Raw genomic sequence first — 26,689 nt, 5'->3', positions numbered from 1 at the left:
ACAGCGGTGTGATTGTAAGTTTACCGTGTTTTACAGCGGTGTGATTGTAAGTTTACGTGTTTTACAGCAGTGTGATTGTAAGTTTACCGTGTTTTACAGCACTGTGATTGTAAGTTTACCGTGTTTTACAGCAGTGTAATTGTAAGTTTACCGTGTTTTACATCAGTGTGATTGTAAGTTTACCGTGTTTTGCAGCGGTGTGATTGTAAGTTTACCGTGTTTTACAGCAGTGTAATTGTAAGTTTACCGTGTTTTACATCAGTGTGATTGTAAGTTTACCGTGTTTTACAGCGGTGTGATTGTAAGTTTACCGTGTTTTACAGCGGTGTGATTGTAAGTTTACCGTGTTTTACAGCGGTGTGACTGTGCAGTCTGTCCTCCAGCAGTATGAGCATCTCCTGCAGTTTCTCTCTCTCCGTCTCCATCCTCCTGCTGTTCTCTCTCTCCGCCTGCAGCTGACTCTGCATCTCTCTCAGGCTCTCGCAGGCCGTCTGCAGGGCGCTCTGGTGCTCCGCTGCAGTGCGGGCGAGGGCAGATCTCTCCTCCTGGCTCTGTCTTCTGTGCTGCAGCGCCTCCAGCTGCTGTTTCTCCATCTCCTCCATCATCTGCACCACCTGCGTCTGCTTCTCCATCAGCTGAGACTGCAGCATCTGCAGCAGAGACTCCACTGACTCAACTCCGGCCTCCACCTGAGAACAAACACAGCATCAGAACACAAGACTGTTGAGCTTATTCTGCACTGCGGAAGTAAAAGCTTGTCTTGGGGATTGTTTTCAAACAGGGGTGTCCAAACTCATCCAGGAGGGCCGGTGTCCTGCAGATTCTAGCTCCAACTTGCCTCAACACAACTGAATGGATGTTTCTAGAAAGCCTAGTAAGAGCTTGATTAGCTGGCCCAAGTGTGTCTGGTTGGGGTTGGAACTACACTTTGGATTACACCGGCCCTCCAGGACCGAGTTTGGACACCTGTTTTAGAACTTCTGATTCGGTTGCCTATAGGAGAAATAACTAGCAATAATAAACGTCCATGACCATAGACCAGGAGTCTCAAACTGCCAGCACGCGGGCCATTTGCGCCCGCTGGCTGAATAATGTACTGTAAGCGTGTATTTATGAAGTGGCCATGATTGTTTCCGCCTTTTAGTGTTTGTGTTTACCTGGCTGCAGGTGGCTTCGGCTTCCAGGAATATGTTCTGCGTCCCAGAAGGCAGTGTGTGTGTTGTGGAGCCGCTCTGGAAGCGCTGGATCAGCTGTGTGTTGAGCTGTTTCTCCTTCTCTAGAGCACCGCTGAGCTCTGTGCATCGAGCTCTCTGAGCGTCTAACTGAACCTGCACACACACACACACACAATCACTGTAATGACCCACTCACTGAGCTGTGACAGTAACACATTATATGTAATGCTAGAGTGTTCCAAGTAGTTTGCAATAGATTGCTATGCTGTAGTTAACATGTTGCTATGTTGTTATCAAGGTGTTGTTAGACAGCAGCTAGGATGTTCTAATGGTTGTCAGGACATTGTTATGCTGTTGCTAGGGTGTTCTAAGTGGTTGCTAGTATTATTGGATCTTAGTGCTGCATTTGACACCATCGACCTCAATATCAATATCAATATAAATAGCTGGTATAAATACAGGTGTTCAGGGACCAGTTTGTGAATATTAATGGACAGCCTTCACAAGTCAGCCCAGTAAAGTACGGGGTGCCTCAAGGATCAGTTCTAGGCCCTTTGCTGTTTACAATATACATGCTACCCCTGGGAGACATTATTAGAAGACATGGGATCAGCTTTCACTGCTATGCAGATGATACTCAATTATATATTTCAACTAAACCTGACGAGACGTCTAATCTGTCCAAGCTAACTGAGTGTATTAAAGATGTTAAAGACTGGATGACCAACAATTATCTTCTCTTAAACTCAGACAAAACAGAATTATTACTTATTGGGCCTAAATCCTGTACACAGCAGATCTCACAACTCGATCTACAATTAGAGGGATACAAAGTTAGCGTTAGTTCTACTATAAAAGATCTGGGTGTCATATTAGACAGCAATTTAACTTTTAAAAATCATATATCCCATGTCACAAAAACTGCCTTCTTTCATCTGAGAAATATAGCTAAGTTACGAAGTATGCTATCCATCTCAGATGCAGAAAAGCTAGTCCATGCTTTTATGACTTCTAGGCTGGACTACTGTAATGCTCTGTTTGCTGGCTGCCCAGCATCCTCTATTAACAAACTTCAATTAGTACAAAATGCAGCTGCCAGAGTTCTTACCAGGTCTAGAAAATTTGATCACATCACCCCAATTTTATCCTCCTTACACTGGCTGCCTGTTAAGTTTCGTATTGAATTTAAAATATTGCTTCTTACCTATAAAGCTTTAAATAATCTAGCTCCTGTTTATCTAACCAATCTTCTGTCTCGCTATAATCCAACTCGCTCTTTAAGGTCTCAAAACTCAGGGCTTCTGGTAGTACCTAGAATAGCAAAGTCGAGTAAAGGAGGTCGAGCCTTCTCATTTATAGCTCCTAAACTCTGGAATAGCCTTCCTGATAACGTCCGAGGCTCAGACACACTCTCCCAATTCTAAAAAAGCATTAAAAACCTATCTTTTTAGTAAAGCGTACACTCAGTGCATCACATAACGCATCTTGTTTATATACACTATGAACAGCAGCTACGCTAATTATTTTCTTTATTCTCCATTTCCACCTGGGGATACTCTTCCCGAGGCCCTCAGACTATGCAGAGTCACTGATTCGTTCCAAGGCCAGCAACGAGATGATCCCAAGGTTTCCATAATCCTGGACCAGGCCGTATCCTGAGCAGCTGCTGTGGTGGTGGTCATGGAGGAGTGGAGAGAATGATTCCTGTGATGCTCCAGGGACAGCCGAATCTCACTGACGTCCAGCTTCTCCAGACTCTCCTAGACTGCAGCTCTGCACAAGACGTTTGGCCAGTGGAGAAATGGTCGTGCCCAACTGAGCCTGGTTTCTCTCCAGGTTTATTAATTCTTCACTTCCGCCATTAGTGAAGTTTTTCCCTCTCCACTGACGCCACTAGCTTGCATGGTTTGGGACTTGTAGAGCTGCGCATGGTTGGATTTGCTCTTCAATATTTGGACTCTCAGTAGTGATTATTAAAGCACACTGAACTGAGCTCAACTGAATTAAACACTGAACTGAACTACACTGTTTACATTCACTATGATCTTCTATGTGAAGCTGCTTTGACACATCTACATTGTAAAAGCGCTATACAAATAAAGGGGAATTGAACTGAATTGAATAGTACATGTTGCTCCAGCTCTGACACACACACACACCTGCAGCTCAGAGACGTCGCTGTGCTGTACTTCTCTCTGCTGATCTGAGATCTGCTTCTGCTGCTCCAGAGAGATGGAGAGTTCGGACACACGGCTGCGTTGCTCCTCTAGAGCCAGTCTGAGCTCCTGCACGCACACACACACACATCACTATACAGCTGCACATAAAGACAGTGTTCATAAGCATAGCGGGACGCAGGGTCTGCACCTCCACTTCCTCTCTGTCGGCCTCCTCCTTCCTGTCCAGCCGGTGTTTCTGCTTCTCCAGTGCCCACTGCAGCTCTCGGCCTCTCTTCTGCTCCTCCGCCAGCCTGTCCGTCAGTGTGTCCACTTCACTGACCCGCCGGGACACCTCCGACCTGCAGAACACAGCACATCATCTGTGTGTGTGTGTGTGTGTGTGTGTGTTGTTATGTTGTGCTTGTGTGCTAGCTGAGTGTGCATGTTAGCAGCTCTTTCCAGTGTGTGTTTGTGTGTTACCTGAGTGTGTGTGTGTGTGTTGTTATGTTGTGCATGTGTGTTACATGAGTGTGTATGTTAGCAGCTCTTTCAGATGTGTTTGTTTTGTATTGTGTCTTACCTGAGTGTGTCGAGCTCCCTCAGGTGTGTGTGTGCGTGTTGTGCATCTGTCTTACCTGAGTGTGTGTGTTATGAGCTCTTTCAGCTGTGTGTTTGTGTATGTGTCACGAGTGTGTGTGTGTGTTTGTGTTGAGCTCTTTCAGATGTCTGTGTGTACTGTATTGCATTGTATTGTGTGTATGTGTGTTACCTGAGTGTGTCGAGCTCCCTCAGGTGTGTGTGTTGTGTGTTCAGAGCGCTCTCCAGCTCTAGTTTAGTGTGGTTCAGTTCAGTCTTCATCTCCTCCAGCCTATCAGAGCTCAGCAGCTTCTCCTCCAGCCTATCAGAGCTCAGCAGCTTCTCCTCCAGCCTATCAGAGCTCAGCATTCCTGATGAACACAGAACAGAAGTGAACATCACTGCCAGAACAGACGATCAGAATGAAGTGTGTGTGTGTGTGTGTGTGTGTGTGTGTGTGTGTGTGTTACCACTGGCGTGTGTGTGTTCAGATGTGAGTGTGTGCAGCTGATCTCGGAGCTGCTGGATCTCGGAGCACAGGCTGCTTCTGTCCGCAGAGCACAAAACCCCCATGGCCTCTCTGTGCCGCACGTCCTGCAACACACACACACACACACACACTTAGACATGACAATACATGATGCTTTAAGAAGGATCTGACTAGTTTTATTCCAGTGACACACACACTGAAGTGCTCATCATGAGGGGAACACACACAGGTTCAGATGATTGTGTGTGTTAGCAGGTGTTTGCTGTGTGTGGCGTATGCTAACCTGCTCCGCTAGCGCTCTCTCCAGCTGGCTGAGGTGAATGAGCGCATCAGCAGAGTCCAGACGCTCCAGATGAGCGAATAACACACTCTTCAGCAGCTCTCGCTCACGCACAAACACCTGCTGGACCACTGACAGCAGCTCTGAGCGCCAGTCTCCAGCAGCCTGCACACACACACACACACACACACACACACACACACACACACACACACACACATTTATTTAGTTTATTAAATCTGTCATTATGTCATGTGAAAACATTGCTAAATTTGTAAACTGTAATGAAGTGTGCGTGTGTGTGTGTGTGTGTGTGTGTGTGTGTGTGTATAGTATGTGTGAGTGAATATATGTGTGTGTGTGTGGGACTGTGTGTGTTGTTTGTGTGTGAGTGAGTGATTGTGTGTATACTATAGGTGAATATGAAGTGTGTGTAGTAAGTGTATAGTGTGTGTGTGCATGTACAGTTTGTCTGAGTGAATACATATGTGTGTGTGTGTGGGACTGTGTGTGTTGTTTGTGTTTGTATGTGTGTGTGTGTGTGAGTGAGTGAGTGAGTGAGTGAGTGTTTGTGTGTGTGCATACTGTGTGCATATAAAGTGTGTGTGTAGTGTGTGCATAGTGTGTATGTGTGAGTGAATGTGTGTGTATGTATACTACAGGTGTGTATAAACTGTGTGTAGTGTGTGTATGTGTGTGCGTGATTGTGTGTGTGTATAGCATGTGTGCGTGTCTGTGGTGTGTGTACTGTGGTTGTTGTTTGCATGCGTGCGTGTGTGTAGCATGTGTGCGTGTATAATGTATGTGTGTGAGTGTGGTATGTGTGAAGTGTGTGTGTGTATACTGTGTGCATACAAAGTGTGTGTGTAGTGTGTGCATAGTGTGTATGTGTGTGTGTGAGTGAATGTGTGTGTATGTATACTATAGGTGCGTATAAATTGTGTGTAGTGTGTGTGTATGTGTGTGCGTGATTGTGTGTGTATAGCATGTGTGTGTGTATAATGTATGTGTGTGAGTGTGGTATGTGTATAGTGTGTGTGTGTGTGTGAATGTGTGTTGTTTGTGTGTGTCTGTGTGTGTATACTATGTGTGCATATAAAGTGTGTGTGTATGTGAGTAAATGTGTTTGTGTATTGCATGCATGCGTGTATAATGTATGTGTGAGTGTGTGGTGTGTGTGTATGCATGTATAATGTGTGTGTGTGTGTGCGCATGTATAGCATGTGTGTGTATAAAGTGTAGTGTACAATATATATACACATATATGTGTGTGTGTGAGAGTGTGTGTGGGAGCGCACCTGTGTGTCGCTCTGCAGTCTGCTGATCAGGCTCTTGAGGGTCTCCACAGCGCTGCAGAACGCGTCCCTCTCTCTCTCTGCACTCCAGGTGTGTGTGTGCGCATGTGTGTGTGTGTCTCGCTCTGCTTCACCGAGGGGCAGCTCAGACAGCGACAGCACCTGCATGCCCTCCTGATGCACCTCACGCAGCAGATTCTGTGTGAGAGAGAGTGTGTGTTAGTGTGTGTGTGTGTGTGTATGTGTGTGTGTGTGTGTGAGAGAGAGAGAAAGAGAGAGAGAGAGCTTACCTTGATCCTGTCAGGCAGGACGTCCGGCTCCGCGTCTCGCCGCGCTCCTTCAGGTGTGCTGCGCATCTCCTGCTGCAGGTGTGTGTGATCTAGACCAGTGCGCTGACTCCAGTCTGAACTACTGTCTGTAACACACACACACACACACACACACACATACATATTACACGGAGAGACACACACACACATCAAATAAAGAGAGAGAGACACACACACACACCAAACAAAGTGAGAGAGACACACACACACACACGCATACAGACAAAACAAACAAACAAACAAACAAACAAACAAACAAACAAACACACACACACACACACATTACAGAGAAACACATACATACGTACACACACACATACACACCAAACAGAGAGACATATAGATAGAGACACACATGAACACACACACACACATTACACGGAGAGAGAGAGAGACACACACACACACACACACAAACAAACACACACAAATGCATAAACATACATAAACACACACAAACACAAATAAAAAAAAACACACACAAATGCACAAACATAGATAAAGACACACACACACATACACACACACACACACACACACACACAGAGAGAGAGAGAGATACATACATGCACACATACATAGGGACATCCATACACAGACAGACACACACTCTTATTTAACATACACTCGTTTAAAAGTACACTATTACACTAACCCTAACCCTAATAATTCTGGCTTCACCTGTATACAGTGTAATAGACCTCAAAAACACACTACAGTATTTCTTGAATGTGCAGAGGCTCTGATTCGCATCCAGTGCTTCTTTGGATCCAGCATTTCAAATCATCCTTCACATACAAAACCCCCATTTCCCATGTAGAAATACTGATTCCTGAGACTGATTCCTGTGACGCTCCAGAGACAGACGAGTCTTCGCTGAGGCCAGCTTCCAGCCTCCGCCACTGAGACTGCAGCTCTGCACAAGACGTTTGGCCAGCGGAGAAATTAAAATGGTCGTGCCCAACTGAGCCTGGTTTCTCTCAAGGTTTTTTTTCTTCACTTCCGCCTTTAGTGAAGTTTTTCCCTCTCCGCTGTCGCCACTGGCTTGCATGGTTCAGGATCTGTAGAGCTGCGCATGGTTGGATTTGCTCTTCAGTATTTGGACTCTCAGTAGTGATTATTAAACCACACTGAACTGAGCTCAACTGAACTTAAACACTGAAAACTGAACTACACTGTTTACATTTACTATAATCTTCTATGTTCAGGTGCTTTGACACAATCTACATTGTAAAAGCGCTATACAAATAAAGGTGAATTGAAAAAATAAAATAAAATACTTGATGACGAGTGTGTTGACAGTTTTCTTCATCAAATAAACGAGTTTCTCACCACTGGTGTATCCGTCTTTAAACGGAGAGACTGCAGGACGCTCTGACCGCACCGCTGGACCCTGAAGAAAAATAAACAATACATTACTATTATTATATGATATATATTAGGGGTGTGACGAGACGCTTACTCCACGAGATGAGACGCGAGATGGGTTCAGCAGTGACATACGTAACTCGTTTGGGGGGGGGGGTGAGTGTGACGTAATCGTTTTCGAGTTCGAGTTCAAAGGTTGCCGCGTCTGAAAGCAGAGGCTGCTACATCTGCGGTCACACGCATTAACTAGTGATGGGAAGGTCGGATCATTTTACTGACTCTATATATATATATATATATATATATATATATATATTAGTGCTGACCTGTGTGTGTGTATATTTATTATCTATATATAAAAACACACACGCATGCATATACTTGAGGAAATGTTTGTTTAAATTATATATCAAATATATGAGTGTTTGATGCTAATTAAATATAAACTTAAATCTCGACGTGACAAAATATTTCTGTTTCTATGTATGTGGGTGAATCATATATACATAATAAATATATTAAACACACAAACACATTAAAAAATGTATTTTATCAAAATTAATCGCAATTAATCTTCGGCCAGCATTATTTTATCATCATTATTATCATATATATATTTATAAATAAGGTAATAAGTACAATCTAAACATGTATATTTTTAAATAATGCTTACCTGTGGAAATAAATGCGGTATTAAATAATCTGATACTAATGATAATAACAGTGCTGTGTCTGACCTGTGTGTGTAGGATTAAATCATGTGTTAATAACAGTCTGACCTGTGTGTGCATGTGAGTGTGTGAAGTAATAAGAGACAGACCTGTGTGTGTGTGAGTGTGTGTATGGCGTCTCTGAGCGCGCGGCACTCGTCCTCCAGCTGCTGGTTCTCCCGCCGCAGACTCTCGCTCTCTGAGATGTGTCTGGTCTCCATGTCCATGATCTCTGCAGCGTGGAGCTCCTGCATCTGCTGGATCTTCTGCTGCAAACCACAGATATGCTCCTGAAGATCCATTCCAGCATGCTCCTGCAGATCAATCCCAGCATGCTCCTGAAGATCCATCCCAGCATGCTCCTGCACATCAGTCCCAGCATGCTCTCTGACATCCATTCCAGCATGCTCCTGCAGATCTATCCCAGCATGCTCTCTGACATCAGTGCCAGGATGCTCTCTGCCTTTTGCATCTCCCTCTGCTGGGTTTTTGGGTTGCTGCCGCTCGCTGGATTGGGCTGAACTCTCCTGCAGCTCCTGAACTTTGACTCTGAGTTCAGCGATGGAGGCGTCTCGTATCTGCAGGAGATAAACAGAGGATTTTACTGCAGTGTTGTCATGCTTCTTCAGATTTTAGGCTTGTTTTGAAATGAGTTCATAAATGCACACAGTCATTTATTTATTTCTTTATGAAAACAGTCAAAATAATATGACAAAAAAATTAATTAATTCTGTTTAATTGCAAAATATAAATATGTAGAATTTAATTTATTTTAAAATATAATCATTTGTACTTCCTAATAATGAATGCAAAAATGTTTCAAATTAAATACATTTTAAAATAAATTAATATCCATATAATATTAAAATAAAAATAATATTGATAATAATTTAAATAAATAATGCACATCCTAATTATGAATGCAAAAATCTAATTAAATTAATTTCAACATTAATATCTAAAATAAAATATGAATAATTTAAATATAAATGGTATATTCTAATTATGATTATAAAAATGACAAAAATAAAAAAGTGTATTTTTTGTCAAAATAAAATACAAAAAAAATCTAATTAATTTTATTGAATTGCAAATTGATTAATTAATAAATATGTCAAATTAAGGATTTTACTGTGGTGTTTTTAAGTTGAGTACTCCTGTTATATACAGTCAAGGCTGAAATTATTCACACCCCTGGCAAATTCTGACTTAAAGTATTAACCGAGAAATCCTGTTTTTCCACACTGATGCCTCTTTACATCATCTTACTCTCTTTTGGGAGAAGCCTGAGTGACATTTCTGGTCAAAAACAAACTTGCTGGTTGAATAGATGAATAGTTTCCGGCTTGACTGTATATTTATAAGCAGTGTTTCCTCTGTCCTCCAGCAGGGGGCGCAGCAGTACCTGAATCTCCTCTTGCAGTTGACTGATCTTTTCCCTGCAGCAGTTCAGATCCTCGCTGGCTGCTGCGGCCTGACCTCTGACCTCCATCAGCTCCTGCAGCAGCTCCGCCATCGGCTGATCTGCATCCTGAGAGACCTGTGGAGAAAGGTCAAAGGTCATGCTATTAAATTGTCATGCTGTGATTAACTGCTGAAGATTTAAGTATACGGTTTTATCATGATTTTTGTAATGGATATTAAATTGCAAAAGAACATTGAATAGGAAACACTTTATAATAAAGTCTCATTAGTAAATGTTGGTTAATGCATTAAAATCAACAGTGAGAAAAGTAGATTTAATACAGTTACTGTGTTAATATTAGCTAACTTTTATTAATTATTAAATGCATTTAATAAAACAATTCTGACTTGTAATCAGATTAGGACTATGATTTGAACACATTATTAGGCATTAAATAACAATTCACATCAGTAAAGATGAAGAAAAGCGAGTTTAGTTGAGCTAATGTGAATTACTGGAGCTTTACTGCACAGTGTTAATGTACAACAGCCCTATAAACAGTCACAGCATGTTCAGATCAACATGATGATGTTTGAACTATTAAGCTAATTAACCAATGACATCTCCTAAAACTTATCTGTTATGAACAGCACTGCAAATACACACTGAATACCCTTAAAAACACTCTAAAAGTCTAAATAATGATGATTATTCACTGTAAGTGTCCACGATATCAGTAGATACATGTACTTTATAACGATTATAGGTGTATATCCACTCACCCGGTTTAGCTGATCCTTCAGCAGAGCCAGACTCATCTCTCTGTCCTGCACACACACACACACACACACACACACACCTTGTAATCTGTACTTGTACATTAGCACTCTAAAATCTAAATCTACCATGTTTATTTTGCTAGCGCACATTGTTATTCATCAGCTGAATAATTAGTTAGTGCAAGTTAATCTACTGAAAAAATGTAATTATTTTGGTAATCTTCAATAAAGTCTGAGCATTTGCTTCTGCGTTTGTTTTTGCTCCTCCTGTTGATGTCAACCTGAGGGTTTCCATAGCAACTGCATGTTAATACCCTCTCTTACCATTAGTTTGTTATAAGGGAATAATGTGCTAGAGAAAGCTCCACCCTTACACAATTTTTTTGTTTCAGTTCTAAGTACATTTACATACTGAAATTAAGCCCCACCCCTGCTCAGTATTCCATTTCAGTTGGAAGTACATTAACATACTAAAACTAAACTCCGCCCTTACTCAATACTCTATTTCAGTTGGAAGAACAATACCCTGAAATTAGGCCCCGCCCCTACTCAATATTCAGTTTCAGTTGGAAGTATATTGAGCAACAGAAATTAAGCCCCGCCTTTACTCAATATAGTTTCAGTTTGAAGTAGACACACTGAAATTAGGCCCCGCCCCCTACTCAATATTCTGTTTCAGTTGGAAATACACTGACACACTGAAATTAAGCCCCACCCCCTACTCAATATTCCATTTCAGTTGAAGGTACATTAACGTACAGAAATTTAGCCCCGCCCCCTACTCAATGTTCTATTTCAGTTGGAAGTACATTAACATACTAAAACTAAGCTCCGCCCCTACTCAACATTCGATTTTAGTTGAAAGTACAATACGCTGAAATTAAGCCCTGCCCCCTACTCAATATTCTGTTTTAGTTACAAGTACATCAACCTACTGAAATTAAGCCCCACCCCTTACTCAATATTCTATTTCAGTTGGAAGCACATTAACATACTGAAATTAAGCCCCGCCCCTACTCAATATTCAGTTTCAGATGGAAGTATATTAAGCAACAGAAACAAGCCCCGCCTCTACTCAAGATTGTTTCAGTTGGAAATAAAGACACTGAAATTAGGCCCCGCCCCTACTCAATATTCAATTTCAGTTAGAAGTACATCAACCTACTGAAATTAAGCCCCGCCCCTAACCAATGTTCTATTTCAGTTAAAAGTACATTAACCTACTGAAATTAAGCCCCGCCCCCTACTCAATATTCGATTTCAGTTGGAAGTACATTAACATACTGAAATTAAGCCACGCCTTCTACCTTTCATTTTAGTGCATTTAAATAAATTCACACCCACATACACACAATACAGACACACACAAACACACAGAAACAGCATACCTGCAGCAGCTCCTCCAAATGAGCGCTCTGACCTTTGACCTCCTCCAGCTGACCTTTGACCTCCTGCAGCTCCTGATGTGTGGAGGCCGCGCGACCTTTGACCTCCTGCAGCTCCTGGATCAGTTTAGGGGTCTCAGCGGCTCCACTGGGACCTGATGAGGCCTGCAGATACACACAGTTAAAATGAGATTAAATTCTAAAGTATATCTCCATTGTGGGCTGCACGGTGGCGCAATGGGTAGCACGTTCGCGTCACAGCAAGAAGAGCTGGGTGCTCTGGTTTCCCCCACAAGTCCAAACACATGCGGTACAGGTGAATTGGGTAAGCTAAATTGTCTGTAGTGTATGAGTGTGAGTGAGTGAGTGTGTATGGATGTTTCCCAGTGATGGGTTGCAGCTGGAAGGCCATCCGCTGTGTAAAACATATGCTGGATAAATTGGCGGGTCATTCCGCTGTGGCAACCCCAGATTAATAAAGGGACTAAGCCGAAAAGAAAATGAATGAATGAATGAATGAATATCTCCATTGTTAACAGTTTTGAAGGAAGTTTAATGGTTTACCTCTCTGAGCGCCGCCTGGAGCTGAGCGATCCTGCTCTCCTTCATCTGAAGAACAAACAACAAATAAACAATGACATTAAAAATTACACAAATGGAAAAATGTATAATTTAACAGATTACAATAAAAGTTGAAAACATTAATAAAAAATAAATAAATAAATGCACAAATTAAAAAAATAATTTACTGTGGTGTGTACCTCTATCTCCTCCTGGAGTCTGGAGATGCTGTGATCCACTTCAGTGGACGCAGATTCACCTTTAACCTCCTGCAGCTCCAGCCTGACCTCAGCTGACTGCTGCAGCACACAGATAGAACTCTTATAAACACAGAGACTCATACAAACACCACAGGGTCTCCTCTAAACACCATTCACCCAAGTCGTGCATGGTGGCCAGGCAGCAGAGACATACCTCAGGAGACGGTAGTGGTCTGAGAGCGCTGGTTTTGGTTCTCATCTGGCTGAGCAGGTCCATCATGACAGATAACCTGCTCTCGTACTCCATCACCTCCTCCTCAGAGCTACACAACAGCTCCTTCTGCAGCTCCTGGTCCTTCTGCATGACAATCAAGCCTTCCTCCAGCTCCTTCAGTTTCTCCGTTAGCAAGTTCACCTTCCCTCCGGAGGCTCCAGTCTGCGATGTGAGGCTCTCCTGCGTCTTGAAGCTCTCCTGTGTTCTGAGACCCTCCTGCGTCCTGAGGTCCTTCTGCATCCTGAGGCCCTCCTGCAGCTGTGTCCTGGGGCCCACTATGGCCTCAGCATGGAGCTCTTTGGTTTGTGTCTGAACGGCTTCCAGTTGTGCTTGACTGACCAGAACGGCAGCCACTTTCTCCCTGAGATTCTCCTCAAGCTGAGCCACTTTATCGTACAGTCCGTGGGCATCAGTTTGAGCTTGTTCCACCCTCATCCTGCAGGCTCTGAGCTCCTGGTCCTTCTCCTCCACACACTCCTGCAGCTCCTCCACCCGCCGGCTTAGACTGTCGACCCTGGCGGCTGCGCTCTCCTCAAGTGCCTGCACCTGAGCCTGCATCACAACAGATGCTGCTGTTTTCTCCCGGAGTGTCTCCTGCAGCTCCAGAAGAGTCTCCTGATGCAGGTGTTCATACTGGAGACGCAGAGAGTCTCGCTCAATTGTCATCTCCTCCATCTTCTGCTTCATCTCCTCATGATCTCTCGTCTCCATCTGAAGCTGCTTATATTGGAGGTGTAAGGAGTTGCATTCGCTCGTCAGCTCCTCCATCTTTTCCTTCATCTTCTCATGATCTTTCATCTCCGCCTGCAGTTGTTCATATTGAAGGCGTAGTGAATTGGATTCATTGGACACCTCCATCTTCTTACTCATCTCCTCAGGATCTCTCGTCTCCTCCTGCAACTGTTCGTATTGTAGGCGTAGCGCATTGCATTCAGTCGTCACCTCCTCCATCTTCAGTTTTATGTTCTCTTGATCTCTGGTCTCTTCCTGCAGTTGTTCGTATTGTAGGCGTAGTGTATCTGATTCATTGGTCAGCTCCTCTATCTTCTTCTTCATCTCCTTGTGATCTCTCGTCTCCTCCTGAAGTTGTTCATATTGGAGGCGCAGAGAATTGCATTCCGTTGTCAGCTCCTCCATCTTCTTCTTCATCTCCTCGTGATCCCTCATCTCCACCTGCCATTGTTCATATTGCAGGCGTAGTGCATTGGATTCATTGGTCAGTTCCTCCATCTTCTGCTTCATCTCCTCTTGATCTCCCGTCTTTGCCTGCAGTTGCTCATATTGTAGGCGTAGTGCATTGGATTCATTGGTCAGCTCCTCCATCCTCTGCTTCATCTCCTTATAATTTCTTGTCTCTTCCTGTAGTTGTTCATACTGGAGGCGCAGAGAATTGCATTCAGTTGTCAGCTCCTCCATGTTCTTCATCTCCTCGTGATCTCTCGTCACTCCCTGCAGTTGTTCATTTTGGAGTTGTAGTGTATTGGATTCATTGGTCAGTTCCTCCATCTTCAGCTTCATCTGCTCTTGATCCCTCGTCTCTGCCTGCAGTTGCTCATATTGTAGGCGTAGTGTATTGGATTCAGTTGTCAGCTCCTCCATCCTCTGCTTCATCTCCTCATGATGTTTCGTCTCCTCCTGAAGTTGTTTATATTGGAGGTTTAGAGAGTTACATTCAATCTTCATCTCCTCCATCCTCTGCTTCATCTCCTCATGATCTCTCGTCTCCTCCTGCAGTTGTTTATACTGAAGGCGTAGGGTATTCGATTCGCTGGTCAGCTCCTCCATCTTCTTCCTCATCTCCTCATGATCTCTCGTCTCCTCCTGCAGTTGTTCATATTGAAGGCGTAGGGTATTCGATTCGCTGGTCAGCTCCTCCATCTTCTTCCTCATCTCCTCATGATCTCTCGTCTCCTCCTGCAGTTGTTCATATTGAAGGCGTAGGGTATTCGATTCGCTGGTCAGCTCCTCCATCCTCTGCTTCATCTCCTCATGATCGTCTCGAGCCTCGATGTGCGACAGCTCCTGCTGGAGTTTCTCAATGACAGCGTTCAGTTGCTCCACCTCATCCTCGTTGTCCTTCTTCAGACGTTGCTGTTCACTCTTCAGACACTCCACCAGCGCTTCCATCTCGCCCAGAGCCTCGTCCTTCTGCTCCACCGCCTGCAGATGCACACACCTCAATCACTTCAGGGTTTACCTCTCAAAGGGTTAGTTCACCTAAAAATTACAATTCTGTCACTCTCAAGTCAATTCCAACCCTTAAGACCTTCATTCAGCTTCAGAACACAAATGAAGATATTTTAGTCCAAGACTGCAAAGGTCCTAAGATGCTCAAAGATGACTTCAGTGGTTTAACTGTAATCATATAAGGCTCAAAGAACACTGCACCAAAAAACCTACAAAATCTCTTTGTTTGCCCTTGCTTTCTGCATCGGGTCAGGCTTGCGTGTTGCGCTGCTGACCTTAATGGCAATACATTGTACTGCTCGTTGTAAAAGGTTACGTAAAATGTCTAGGAGAGGTGAAGTGAACAAGCCGCAAAATCTCGCTACTGGGGTGCCTCAGGGCTCTGTTCTAGGACCACTTCTCTTCTCAGAGGAGACATCACATTACTTGTCTGTCATTAAGAAACATGGATTTTCCTACCATTGCTATGCTGATGACACCCAAATCTACCTCTCATTCCAGCCAGACAACCAGAAGACAGATATGTCTGACAGATACCCCCAGACTCATCAACACTTATTTACAACTTTACCTTACAGTTGGGTACCTCAACATCTTCCAGGACCATAAGGAACATAGGAGTGGTTCTTGATGACCAGCTGAAATTTATAGACCACATTGCTTCAAACAGGTGAGTGGGCTTGACAAACCACCTGTAAAAACACTCTTGTCTCTCTCTCTCTCTCAAAGAAACTCCCTCTCCTTACTCTAGCACTAAATTCTCTGTTCACTAACAGTTGCTTTGTATAATTAGCTCTTCTTGTGTGTATCGCCTCTTCTTGTTGAATCACTGAATGCCTCCTCAACTCTAAGTCGCATTGGAGAAAAGCAGCTACTAAATGACTAAATGTTAATGTACATTGCTGCAGTTGCCAAGCTCTTGTCCTGTCCTGGCTGGACTTCTGCAATGGGCTACAGGGGTAGTTGTGGATTAATGGTTAGTGAGATGGACTGTAACCCAAATGTTGCAGGTTCAAATCGTGGTCTAAGCAGGAATTGAAGGTGGGGGCAGTGAATTCAATGGCACTCTTCCCATTTTTGATACCTTGTTGAAGTGCTATTGAGCAAGGCACCTAATCCCTAAAACATCAGGAAGATCAGGCCATTCCTATCTAATGGCTCCCCAGTCACAGGAAGCAATAGTTGCCCACTGCTCTGGAAGTATAAGCACTGAAATGTGTGTGTATGTACTTGGATGGGTTAAAAGCAGAGGACCAATTTCAAATATGGGTAAAACCATTCTTAATAAAGCTTCTCACCATTATTCTCACATGCTCTCTTGGCTGGCCTCCCAAACAACACAATCAATCCAGAATCAGCTGCAATACTGGTTTTAAATGAAGCAGAAAGAGTGCACCAAACCTCTACTCATCAGTAAACACTGGTTGCCAACTGCATCACATTTATGATTAGCCTACAAAACAACTGCTGGTTCAGTATCTATTTACTTGAATCCTTTAATTAAGGCTTACAGTATGTGTCCAGCAGGAATCTTTGCTCTGTTACCAAACGTCGCTTTGTGGTTCCATCTCATAGAAGCACAAAATCAATTGCAAAGACTTTTACCATTCTCGTTCCATCCTGGTGGAATGACTTGCCAACCTCTACACAAACAAACTCTTTATGGCATTAATACATCGTGGCTCTGTGATGACCCAAAGTGTATCCACATCTGTAACGCTTCGGATAAAAGTGCTAAATGACCAAATATAAATCTAAACCCTGATCTGATGAGGGAGACAACGGTGAACAAAGTCATATTCACTGTTTATCATCACACAAAGGTGGTCTTGGAGGTTAATATGATGACCACTGAAGTCACGCTGAATATTTTGACAATGTTTTTGGTCTTTTCTGGAGTTTGAGCTCTCGGCTGTCAATGGAGGATGAGGAAGCGCTCACATTTCATCTAAAACATCTTCACTTGTGTTCTGAAGCTGAATGACTATCTCAGGGGATTGAAACGACTTGAGTAATTAATAACAGAATTGACATTTTTGGGTGAACTAACCCTTTAAATCAATCGTTCACCCAACAGTGACAATAGATTACCATGTCATTCCAACCCACAATTGTTTATAAAATTGTAATTTTTTCCAATTTCTGAGCTTTTGTTCATCATACTATTCAAGTTGCTGCTACTCTTTCAACAATTAATGATTAAATTATTTAAATTCATCATATTCAAATTATTTTCTTTATAAATATTATATAATATATAAAATATATATATATATAATATATAATATATAAAATATCTATATTTTTAAATTTAGCATCAATTTTATTTACATTTTTTCCCGAATGGAAGAAAAATATATTATTATATTATTATAGATAATAATAATAATTATTATTATATTATATTACATATTATTATATTATGCATAAAAATAAATTATAATCTATAGCTATAACTTCTATTTCTATACCTACAATTTTCAGTGTTTTTTCTTCTTATAACTTTAAAATAGTAGATTTTTATTGATATTATTTTTGACGGTTGTATAAGCTTTCCACTGCATATCGTACTGTGTATGACTGTGTATGTGACGAATAAAAGATTAGATTAGATTATATTACTATTATATAATAATACTTTGAGGATGGAAAAAATTTGGTGCATCACTAAAGCTTATATGATTCATATTCAATTCTTCTAAATATCTGTAAAGTTCAAAGACTGTTGGTTGATCGTGTGATTTTGGGAGGAATATATGTCAATTAATTAAATCATTATCATATTGGTATAAAACACAACCCAATTTCAATCTACGTAGAACAGAAACTCCTCACTTTGTATTTTAATGGTGGAAAGCAAATAATTCCAGGCTGGAATAACATTAGGTGAGCAGATGATGACAAAATATGAGATTTTTGAATCAAATAATTCCTTTAAAATATTAAAATGATCATTTTAGTATCAACGTTTCACAACATAATTAAAATGATTGGTTAAATCACAGCTAACGTGAGCAGTCTGAAGGGTTGTTCAGTGATTATTAATTTGAGAAACACTTTAATAAACTCGTAAAACACCCTTTGACTCAAATACATCAGTGCTGAAATTCCTCAAGGAATATTTCATACAAACATGAATATTTTGTCATCATGGACGGACAAAAATCAAGATATTAGACATTAAAATGACTGATTTCTTCCATACAGTGGAATTAAACCCTGACCCAGAGTGGTCGTACTGCAAAAGCATGAGTGTTAGGTGTTTATTATATGTTTATTATTATATTCTTATTAAATTTAATTAGTTTCATACAAAGGCTATACATGATTTATTCTAATTCAGCATATAATTAATTGTAATTTTGATGTCTTAAAAAGCATCTTTCCAGACTCACTTCCACTGTACAGAAAAGAGCAGCGTGAACCTTCTGCGAAATATCTCCTTTTATGATCCACAGACAAAAACACACAGGTTTTGGGTGAGTAATGTTCTTTTTGGGTGAGCTATCCCTTTTACCAGGTGGGTGTGAGATGAAAAACCAAAACACTGCAGTACAAAAGACCACGAACACATCAACACAGAGGAATTAATACACAAACGCATGAATCCACAAGATCTGAAGCAGGCGTTTCCATTCGTTCAGCTGTTAACTCTGAATCACAATCAATGACATCAGTTTCACAAATGCAATCAGTTCTGAATCAGCAACGCCACATCATGATGCACTCTTTAAAGAGCAGCTCATATGGTGTTTAAAAGTGTCCTAACATTGTGCTCAATCTCCTACAACAGCTTCAAATGCATCTAAACTCAGAAAACGTCATTATCTCAGAATATTTCTTTAATATTACTGTATTTTGTAATGATTTTAATATGATTCGTTTAAAGTCATTTAAAAAATCAACTCTGTAAGCCCCTCCCCCTTTCCATAGCCAACTCTGTTCTGATTGGTCAGCTGGCCAAGTCTGTTTTGATTGGTCTTTGTGTCGGAAATGAAACGCCCATTTTAGAGGGTCTATATGTCACGGTGGGCATGAATTATGCAAATGAGCTACTTTGTGTTGATGTAAATTGACAGCAGGCAAAGGATTCAAATGTATCATTTGTTTGAATCAATTCAGATCTGTAAGCCCCTCCCCCTTTCAATAAGCCAACTCTGCTCTGATTGGTCAGCTGGTCAAGTCTGTTTTGATTAGTCTTTCTGTATCTGAAATGAAACGCCCATTTTATAGCATCTGTATTTGACAGGGGGCGTGGACTATGCAAATGAGTTACTTTGATCGTGTGTAAATCGGTAAAAGGCAAGAGATTCAAAAAAATGATTAGTTTTAATCAATTTGAATCAATTCAGATCTGTAAGCCCCTCCCCTTTCAATAAGCCAACTCTGCTCTTATTGGTTAGCTGGTCAAGTCTGTTTTGATTCGTCTTTCTGTATCTGAAATGAAACGCCCATTTTATAGCATCTGTATTTGACAGGGGGCGTGGACTATGCAAATGAGTTACTTTGATCGTGTGTAAATCGGCAGAAGGCAAAAGATTCAAAAATATGATTCGTTTGAATCAATTCAGATCTGTAAACCCTTCCCACTCTCCATAAGCCAACTCCGCTCTAATTTGTCAGCTGGTTAAATCTGTTTTGATTGGTGTCTCTGTGTCTGAAATAAAACGCCCAGATTATAGGGTCTGTATGTCACCGGGGGCAGGATTATGCAAATGAGCTACTTTGTGTTGATGAAAATCAACAGCAGGCAAAAGATTCACAGAAATTATTTGTTTGAATCAATTCAGATCTGTAAGCACCTCCCCCTTTCCATAAGCCAACTCTTTTCTGATTGGTCAACTGGCCAAGTCTGTTTTTATTGGTCTTTCTCTGTCTGAAATGAAACGCCCACTTTAGAGCGTCTGTATGTGACAGGGGCTGGGACTATGCAAATGAGCTACATTAATTGTGTTGATGTAAATGGGTAAAAGTCAAAAGATTCAAAATAATGATTCATTCAGGTGAGTTGAATGTTTTATTTTTGACAGACTTGATCTTTCTTTATCATGCACTTTAATGGTTAAAAGCCCCTTACATTGATGGACAGCTACATTAAAAACTGCATATAGGAGATTTTTGGTGAACCCACATGAGCTGCTCTTTAAACACAGGCTGATGAGTTTTGACCTTTTGTGTCGCATCACATTATTGTGGCTAAAAATAAGATGACAGAATAAAAGTGGCATTTAAATGCAGAAGAAGGTGATGCAACACAATAAACATCATGGGACAGATGGGTGGCACCAAACCAGACACACACTTCACACACACACACACACACACACACTAAAAATAATGCTTTTCTTCCTCAGAGTTTTAGTCTTGTTTCTAGTCTAAATATCTAAAAGTTCTGAAATCAAGAAGCATTTTCTAAATAATTAAGCAAAAATATTGCTTTATTTTCAGAAATAAGTCAGAAAATAAGTGAGTTTTTCCTTAAAACAAGCTAAATAATCGGCCAATTTTCAAGCACTGCTAACCAAATTTCACATTCATCACTGTAAATCCACTATTAGGGTACCCAATTAGATGGCTTTGTTGACAGAAATGTGCTTATATATTAACAGAGACTCTTTAAACAGGAGAGGCCTGCGCACTTTAAATATGTGCCATTTCTATAATGTATTGATTACATTTTTATATTTGAGCAGTTTATATGTTTATATTTTGTTTACACTCACCTCTCTCTCTTACTACCTATTAACAAGCAGCTAATTAGTAGGTAATAGTGTTAAGCTAATAGTGTGAGTCAATGGCTTGTTAATACAGTGAACTGTGACCTAAAGTGTTCCCAATATCTGCACTTGTCAAGAACATGCTTTGATTTCAGGAATTTGTAGATGTTTGGACTGAAAATCAGAGTAAAACTCTAAGCAAGTAAATGATTGTTGACGTGGGTTTGACGGATGCGCATGTATGCATGTGTGTAGGACACAGACGCGGCCCACACACACATGTATACGTGTTTACCTCTTGTTCAGGGTGTGTTCCCGTGTGCTGGCGTTTACTGATCTGCTGATTTAGGACAGATATCTGCCTTTCCTTCTCCTCCAAAACCTTCAAGAGTTAAACATCATCACATGACCGAGAATCCAGGACTGGAGGACGCGACCAGCGCTAATATAAGCATCATTTCAGATCACGCCACATATTCACACTCATGCATTGGTGCTGTAGTAAACGTGACATCAGAACTGACTCTAGCTGTGGATTTAATTCTGGAACTCGCTGTAAATCATCGCTGAGTCATTCATGCATGAAGAGATTCTGAAATGTGTCGGACAGGAAAAATAATGAAATAAACTGCTTTAAAATGATCCATGCTGCTGCTGCTGTTATTATTATTAACACACAGCTGGATCATTGGTGAAACTGCTTTTGTCAATCTCATACAATTATCTCCTGTCACATCCCTGCTGAAAACAGCCTGAATTAGAGAATTACAGCAAATATATGAGTTTATTAAATAGATGAATGAATAAAAAAACATTAATTAAATTAAAAATTAATTAAATAAAGAATAAAAGAAAAATAAATATTATTAACAATAATGAGAAAAAACTAATTAATGAATTAATAAAAAAATAAATTATTATAATAAGACAGAAAGAAAGACTGATGAATTAGTAAATAATTAATTAATAAATAATTAATAAAAATAAATAAATAAATATAACAAATTAATTCAATGAATAAAAAAGAAAATCCACAAATAAATAACAATAAAAATTAACAACAATAATTACTTCAATAATTCAATAAATATTGAAAATAAACAAAAAAAATTAATTAATGAGTTGATAAAAATAAATTATTATAATAAAAAGACAGAAAGAAAGACTGATGAATTAGTAAATAAATAATTAATAAATAATTAATAAAAATAAATAAATATATAACAAATTAATTCAATGAATAAAAAATAAAATCTACAAATAAATAATATTAATAATAATAATAAAAATTAACAATAATAATTACTTTAATAATTCAATAAATATTGAAAATAAACTAAATAATTAATGAATTGATAAAAAATTTATTATTATAACAAAAAGACAGAAAGAAAGACTGATGAATAAGTAAATAATTAATTAATAAATAATTAATCAAAATCAACAAATATATATCAAATTAATTCAATGAACAAAAAATTTTAAATAAAATCTACAAATAAATAATATAAATAATAATAAAAGTAACAATAATACTTACTTTACTAATTCAATAAATATTGAAAATAAACAAAATAATTAATAATGAATTGATAAAAAAATTATTATTATAACAAAAAGACAGAAAGAATGACTGATGAATAAGTAATTAATTAATTAATAAACAATTAATCAAAATAAATAAATAAATATATAACAAATTAATTCAATGAATAAAAAAATCTACAAAAAATAATATTAATAATAATAATTATTAACAATAATAATTACTTCAATAATTCAATTAATATTGAAAATAAACAAAAAAAATTATTTAATAAAAAATGTATTATAATAATTATAAAAGACATAAATAAATAAATAAATAAATAAATAAATAAATAAATAAATAAATACATAGTAAAGTTTTCTGTCACTTTTGGATTGATTTAAAAGGTTTGCACATGTGTTTTCTGATTTTCATATCTGACATGACTTATTTTTATGGCTCTTATATCTCTTTAATCCCCCCTTGAGGAATATTTTAACTATATATACATTAAACAGAGCTCAGGGTTGAGTATCGGCTGTTATTCAGCAGGGCTGAGGATCAAACACACACACCTCTAGGTCAGGTGTGTGTTCAGTTCTGAAGTAAAACACTGATGATGAAGATCATAGTAGCCATAATATACGCACACGCACGCACACACACACAGAATACAATGTGAAAGGACACTGGCGTGGGCAGAATCAAACTTTGCTTCAGAAAGAAAACAACAACCTGAAGTGTGAAGACAATCTGAGTGTGAAACAGCCTTCATCTTATATAACAATAGAAAAGTGTGTGTGTGTGTGTGTGTCAGAGTGTCTATGTATGTGTCAGTGTCTGGTGTGTATGTGTGTGAGAGAGAGTGTGTGCATATGTGCATGTTAGTGTGTGTGTGCATGCGCAAGTGTGTGTGTGTGTGCATGTACATCTGTTTTCATCTATGTGTGTGTGCGCATATATATATATATATATATATATATATATATATATATATATATATATATATATATATATATATATATGTGTGTGTGTGTGTGTGTGTGTTTGTGTGAGAGACTGTGTGTGCATATATGCATGTAAGTGTGTGTGTGTGTGTGTGCATGCATCTGTGAGTGTGTGTGCATATGTGAATATGCGAGTGTGTATGTGTGTACATCAGTGTTTTCATCTATGTGTGTGTGTGTGTATACGTGTCTGTGTGTGTGCGCATCTGTATGTGTGACCTGTGTGATTGTGTGTGCGTGCTGGCATATATGAATATGCGAGTGTGTGTGTACATCTGTGTTTTCATCTATGTGTGTGTGCAATTGTGTAATTGTGTGTGCGTGTGTGTATGTGTGTGGGGGGGTGCATGAACAGTGTGTGTGTGTGTGTGTGTTTGTGAGACCTGTGTGAGCGTGTTGTGCGTCTGCAGCTCCTGCTGGTATCTGCTGATCTCCTTGCTCTGGATCTGCAGCTGCATGTTGAGCTGGTTCACCTCCTCGCTCTTGTTCTCCAGCTCCTCTCGAAACTGCTCCAGCTGCTCCTCCAGGTTCACGATCTGCACAGCATACAACAGCGGCGTCACGACATGCACACTCAGCCACTGTTACCAGACATTCTGTAGTGGAGATTCTAAAAACAGTACCCTAAAGGGTCAGTTCACCCTAAAATACAAACCTGCTCACCTTTTATTCTCGCTTACTAGATTATAAACCTGTTAGAGTTTCTGTCTCCTGTTAAACACTAAAGAAGATGTTTAGAAGAATGCTGGAAACCTGTAACCATTGACTTCCACAGTAGGAAAAGCAAATACTGTAAAAGTCAATGGTTACCAGTTTCCAACATGCTTCAGTCCATCTGCTTTTGTGTTGAACAGGAAGAGACTCAAGTAAAGAGTGAGTGAATGTTCATTTTAAATACTCGGATGACGCACTTCTTCAGCTGATAAAAAGAAATGTTTAATGTTGAACACTTCAGGAAATCAACAGTCATTGCTTTGATCGTGTAGCAGAAATGGGAGGAGCTACTTGTGAAGGGGAGGGGCTACTGATGGAAGGGAGGAGCCATCAGCCAGCGATGAACGCAGCTGTACAGTGTGCGAGTCGAGTAGTATGTCTGAATTCACAGCATTGTGAAAACAGTATGTGGGAAGTGCCCGGATGACTCCAGTGAGATTCTGAAGTGCACATCCAGTGGACTGTGCTATCCTATAATGCAGTGGTCCTCAATCTGTTTATCACCGCGGACCGGTCAACGCTTGACAATTTCATCGCACTGCAGTGTTTGTGTGTTCTGTGTTTGCTGAGATAATTAGTCTCCCGTAATGTGTATCAGTACAAGCTGAAGCTGATTGGTCAATTCTTGTCACATGACTCGCAGTGCACTCTTAGGATTTATTAAACTGTGTGTGCCTGGAAGGCGCGAGTGCATCACGCCGCATGTCACCTCCATTGGAAACAACAAACTTGTCCAAACTCTAGAAAAGACGTGATATGCGAACAGCCCCTGAAAGATTTTTATAATCCTGAACGATTGTCGCATGTCAGACTGCATGAACATGGCTCCCACGTCACACTGTGAGATCTCAGCTGTTATAAAGTCAGACTGAACGACAATGAAGACGCGCCAAACACGGAAGAAGAGTCCCCTGGAGTTTAACATCCACCCGCGACACTTAGTCAGGGGCTAGTGACTAAGGGGAGGGGCTGATGGGCGCTATGATTGGGTTATTTACTTTAAATTGTGTGAGTGAAATTGATTACAGCACCTCCTATATATAATAAATAAAGAGTAAAACAGGAAGTACCTCTTTCTCCTTCCTGTCGAGCGCCTCTCTTTCAGTCTGCAGCTGCGCTTCCAGTGTGACGTCAACTCGACCCGCCATAGACACATGCTGGACCTCCTGAACCTGCAACACACGCACACACATCATGATGCGCACAAACACACACACACATATATAATAACAAACACAAATTTACAAACACACACACACATCATGATACACACACACACACACACACACATATATTTACAAACACACACACAAATTTACAAACACACACACACACACACACACACACACACACCATGATGCGCACAAAAGCACACATCATGACACACACACAAATTTACAAACACACACACACACATCATGATACGCAAAAGCACACATTATGACACACACACACACACACACATTTACAAACGCACACACTTCATGATGTGCACAAACACACACACAAATTTACAAACACACACACACACATCATGATACGCAAACGCACGCATTATGACACACACACAAACACACACACACATTTACAAACGCACACACTTCATGATGTGCACAAACACACACATTTACAAACACACACACAAAACATGATATGCACAACGAACGCATCATGACACACACACATTTACAAACACACACAAATTTACAAACACACACACACACACATCATGATACGCACAAACGCACGCATCATGACACACACACACACACATAATTACAAATACACATGACACACACACACACATATTTACAAATGCACACACATCATGATGCACACAAACATGCACATTTACAAACACACACACACACATCATGACACGCACAAACGCACGCATCATGACACACACACACATTTACAAACACACACATCATGACACACACACACACATTTACAAACGCACACACGTCATGATGTGCACAAACACACACACTTACAAACACACACAAATCATGATACGCACAAATGCACGCATCATGACACACACACAGACATTTACAAACACACAGATCATGATACACACAATCACATATTTATAAACACACACACACACACACACACACACACACAAACATATTTACAAACACACATCATGGTAAGCGCGCACACACACACACACATTTACAAAACACACGCATCATGATACACACACACATCAGGATAGACACACACACATTTACAATCACACACATGATATGACATGCAAAAAACACACACAGATCCACTAACACTGCACCGATGAGTGTGGACACACACACACACACACAAACACACACACACACACACAGATTCACATCCACCAAAGCTTGATCTCAATGACACAGAAACCAAACAACACACACACACACACACACACACACACACACACACGCACACACACACACACACACACACACAGAAACAGAATATGATCATTAAACAGAGATGTGATGCTAAACCTCTGCATCCACACACACACACACACACACACACACACACACACACTGCATT

At 40.3% G+C, this 26,689-nt stretch overlaps 1 protein-coding gene across 1 annotated transcript in view; it reads right to left on the bottom strand.

The window, feature by feature from the left end:
- akap9 (A kinase (PRKA) anchor protein 9) overlaps positions 1-26,689 on the bottom strand; it is a 121,089-nt gene that overhangs the window by 6,561 nt on the left and 87,839 nt on the right. The window contains 20 exon segments of the mRNA XM_056479165.1: positions 344-689; positions 1,158-1,328; positions 3,335-3,460; positions 3,543-3,693; positions 4,104-4,281; positions 4,381-4,504; positions 4,684-4,845; positions 5,979-6,173; positions 6,266-6,390; positions 7,637-7,697; positions 8,493-8,960; positions 9,788-9,922; positions 10,570-10,614; positions 11,955-12,116; positions 12,516-12,560; positions 12,713-12,811; positions 12,927-15,146; positions 21,186-21,272; positions 23,809-23,961; positions 25,210-25,311. Of these exon segments, the coding sequence (XP_056335140.1) occupies positions 344-689; positions 1,158-1,328; positions 3,335-3,460; positions 3,543-3,693; positions 4,104-4,281; positions 4,381-4,504; positions 4,684-4,845; positions 5,979-6,173; positions 6,266-6,390; positions 7,637-7,697; positions 8,493-8,960; positions 9,788-9,922; positions 10,570-10,614; positions 11,955-12,116; positions 12,516-12,560; positions 12,713-12,811; positions 12,927-15,146; positions 21,186-21,272; positions 23,809-23,961; positions 25,210-25,311 (5,155 nt within the window).

Source organism: Danio aesculapii, chromosome 19, assembly GCF_903798145.1.
Source record: "Danio aesculapii chromosome 19, fDanAes4.1, whole genome shotgun sequence".
NCBI classification, from domain to species: domain Eukaryota; kingdom Metazoa; phylum Chordata; class Actinopteri; order Cypriniformes; family Danionidae; genus Danio; species Danio aesculapii.
The sequence above is the reverse complement of the archived record's forward strand: the minus strand, read 5'-3'. Positions and strand labels throughout refer to the sequence as shown.